This window comes from Cyprinodon variegatus, unplaced genomic scaffold (genome assembly GCF_000732505.1).
Source record: "Cyprinodon variegatus isolate N-32 unplaced genomic scaffold, C_variegatus-1.0 Scaffold646, whole genome shotgun sequence".
Taxonomy (NCBI): domain Eukaryota; kingdom Metazoa; phylum Chordata; class Actinopteri; order Cyprinodontiformes; family Cyprinodontidae; genus Cyprinodon; species Cyprinodon variegatus.
Genome location: NW_015151099.1, coordinates 280,068 through 282,469, shown reverse-complemented (window position 1 = coordinate 282,469; position 2,402 = coordinate 280,068). Strand labels below are relative to the sequence as shown.

Here is a 2,402-nt window from a genome sequence, read left to right as displayed (position 1 = left end):
TCTATTCATGTGTTTCTTTTTTATCTAATACAGTAATTACCTTGGTCCTGTTCTTTCAACAACTCTATTTCTTTTGTCTTAGCTGTTTGCAAGAGTAAAACAAAACATGTTTAAATGTTCATTTAAAAATAAACAATTCACTCTGAGAGGTGATTCTTCAAAGATTTGGTTTTCTTAATTAATATACCTTCATTATCCCTCTGTAAGTACTCCACGCTAACCTTTAGTCCACCCAAAGAGGCGCTCATCTCTCTCAGCACAGCATTGATGTCCTGTGTACATCTTTGTTGGGGGTCAGAGAGACTTCCTGTGTCTCCTGTCCGGGATTCAGTTTGCCTTAAATGTGAAATGATTTCATTCTCTGAGTCTGACTGTAGCAGAGCTGTGGAAAAAGAGCAGATTAGAAGAAACAATTGTAAAATCATTATTGTCTCCATTCTCAGCATTGTTTTCTTCAAGTCCTCTACAATTTGGGTTTCTGTGTTCAGCCAAGTCTTAAATACTGTCAAAGGTTGATTAATAATCAACAAAATGTTGTTGTTTTTATTAAGCCAGTACAAACACTGCAAATGTATGTCCCATGGTTTCAGACTTGATGGGTTGGGCTTCATCTATCCAAAGGCCGAATCCTTTATCATGGAAACACTTTTATGGGCAGACTCACGTACAGTTGAAGAAAGAGCATCCTAATCTCCATACTCACTATCGTGAGTCAGCATCTTTAACACAGATTTCAAATTAAAACACACATGAAGGTCATAAAACTTGATTATTTGACTTTTTATATTACAACAAAACACAGTATTCAGTGATAAGGTCTACACATTGCTTTTTGATCAACTACATTCTTATTGTGCTGATAGCTTACTTTCCTAAAATCTGTCTGTTACTGATGTATATAGTTTTGAGACATCACTGTGAGAAATAACTTTCAAAATAATTTTTATTTAAAGGCATTTAGGTTAGTCTTGTTACAAAAGTCTTCTCTTCTTTGATTCTCTAGTCTACATCTCAAGAGATTTAAATTGTGTTCAGCAGTACTCTGCCCAATTTATATCCGCTGATTTATATATATTTAGTTCACAACAAATGCTGTTTCAAGGCATATTTCAAAATAAATACAGGGATCGATTCAAAGTATTATATAACAAATCTAATCCCTGTCCAGTTTCTGAAGGTATATGCCATAGTTTAAATTTATATGCCATAGTTCATATTCAGGTCTATAGTTAATTGTGACTTGTATTGCACAACGTCTTGCCTAGTGAAACCTTGTGTCAGTCGCATGCCTGTGAAAGTGCAACCCCAAGTGTAACAAATTAGATCCAGCTGCCGCCGAAGGTACCACTAGCAAATGCTGCTGCTTGATCCTGCTGCCTTGTGCTACCTGGTTGAATCAACAGTATTTATTGTCAATATTTCATCATAATGTAAGTTTTCAGAGCTCCTGGCTGAAAAATCTTCTGATAAAAGTTAAATAAATGTTAGAAAAATATGAAGAAGAAGCATCCTTACAGGAGACTTAATGGTTGTAGCTGTTAGTGTTTACATTAAGTGCAGCTTGTGCTGCAATAGTCTATGAAATGGTCAAGAGCATGGGTGGAAAATTCCAGTTCCCGAGGGTCTGTATCCTGCAGCTTTTAGATTGATCCTTGGTCAAACAAAACTGAATCAAATAGCTGAGTTTTCTCCTCAGTATACAGTCGGTTCCTCCAGTCCCTCTCAATCATCTAATTACTTGATTCAGGTGTGTTGAACTAAAGGCACATCTAAAGGTTGCAGGATACCGGCCCTCAGGACGTGGAATGGCCCACCCCTGGTGTAGAGGTTTTTTCCATTTTAATTTTTTATTTTTTATTTTTTTGTTTGCCTGCAGGGAATGATTGCACTCACTACTTTGGGAAAGAAACTCTTCTTAAGTCTATTTGTTTCTGATCAAATAAACCTGTATCATTTTCTTAATGTAAGTAGGACAAATCCTGCATTGCCTGGGTGATGCTGTTGTAATTGCCTTTCTTAATATGAATGTTTATTCATATGTAATTATATTTCTTTTTGACTTTTAAGTTAATTGAACAGATGCATCATAATTGTTCTTTTTTTAATATATTTTGGAATTTTATTGATACGTTTTATTCTTTTAGCACTATGGAAGGAGTCACAAACCTTGTCACAAAATTGTCATTCCTCAGGCAATGTCATGAGACCTAGACAGGCAAAAAAAAGGTTTGTTTTTCTTTATTCTTTAAATGACAGAACATTTGATGTTATGCAGTTTTTGTATGCAATATTTTCAGTTTTATTATTATTATAATTTACCCCTTTGTTTTCATCAGAAGATTAATAAAAGCAAAATGTGGCCTGCCTTAACTTTGCAGAGCAGCAGTTCTTTCAAAGTACGT

The 2,402-nt window shown here is 35.0% G+C and overlaps 1 protein-coding gene across 1 annotated transcript in view; it reads right to left on the bottom strand.

Annotated features, from left to right (window-relative positions):
- LOC107096738 (complement C1q tumor necrosis factor-related protein 3-like) overlaps nt 1-248 on the bottom strand; it is a 1,596-nt gene extending 1,348 nt beyond the window's left edge. The window contains exon 1 of the mRNA XM_015393517.1: nt 188-248. Coding sequence (XP_015249003.1) covers nt 188-248 — 61 coding nt within the window. The remainder of the gene's footprint in view (nt 1-187) is intronic.
- Between the last annotated feature and the right edge of the window lie 2,154 nt (nt 249-2,402).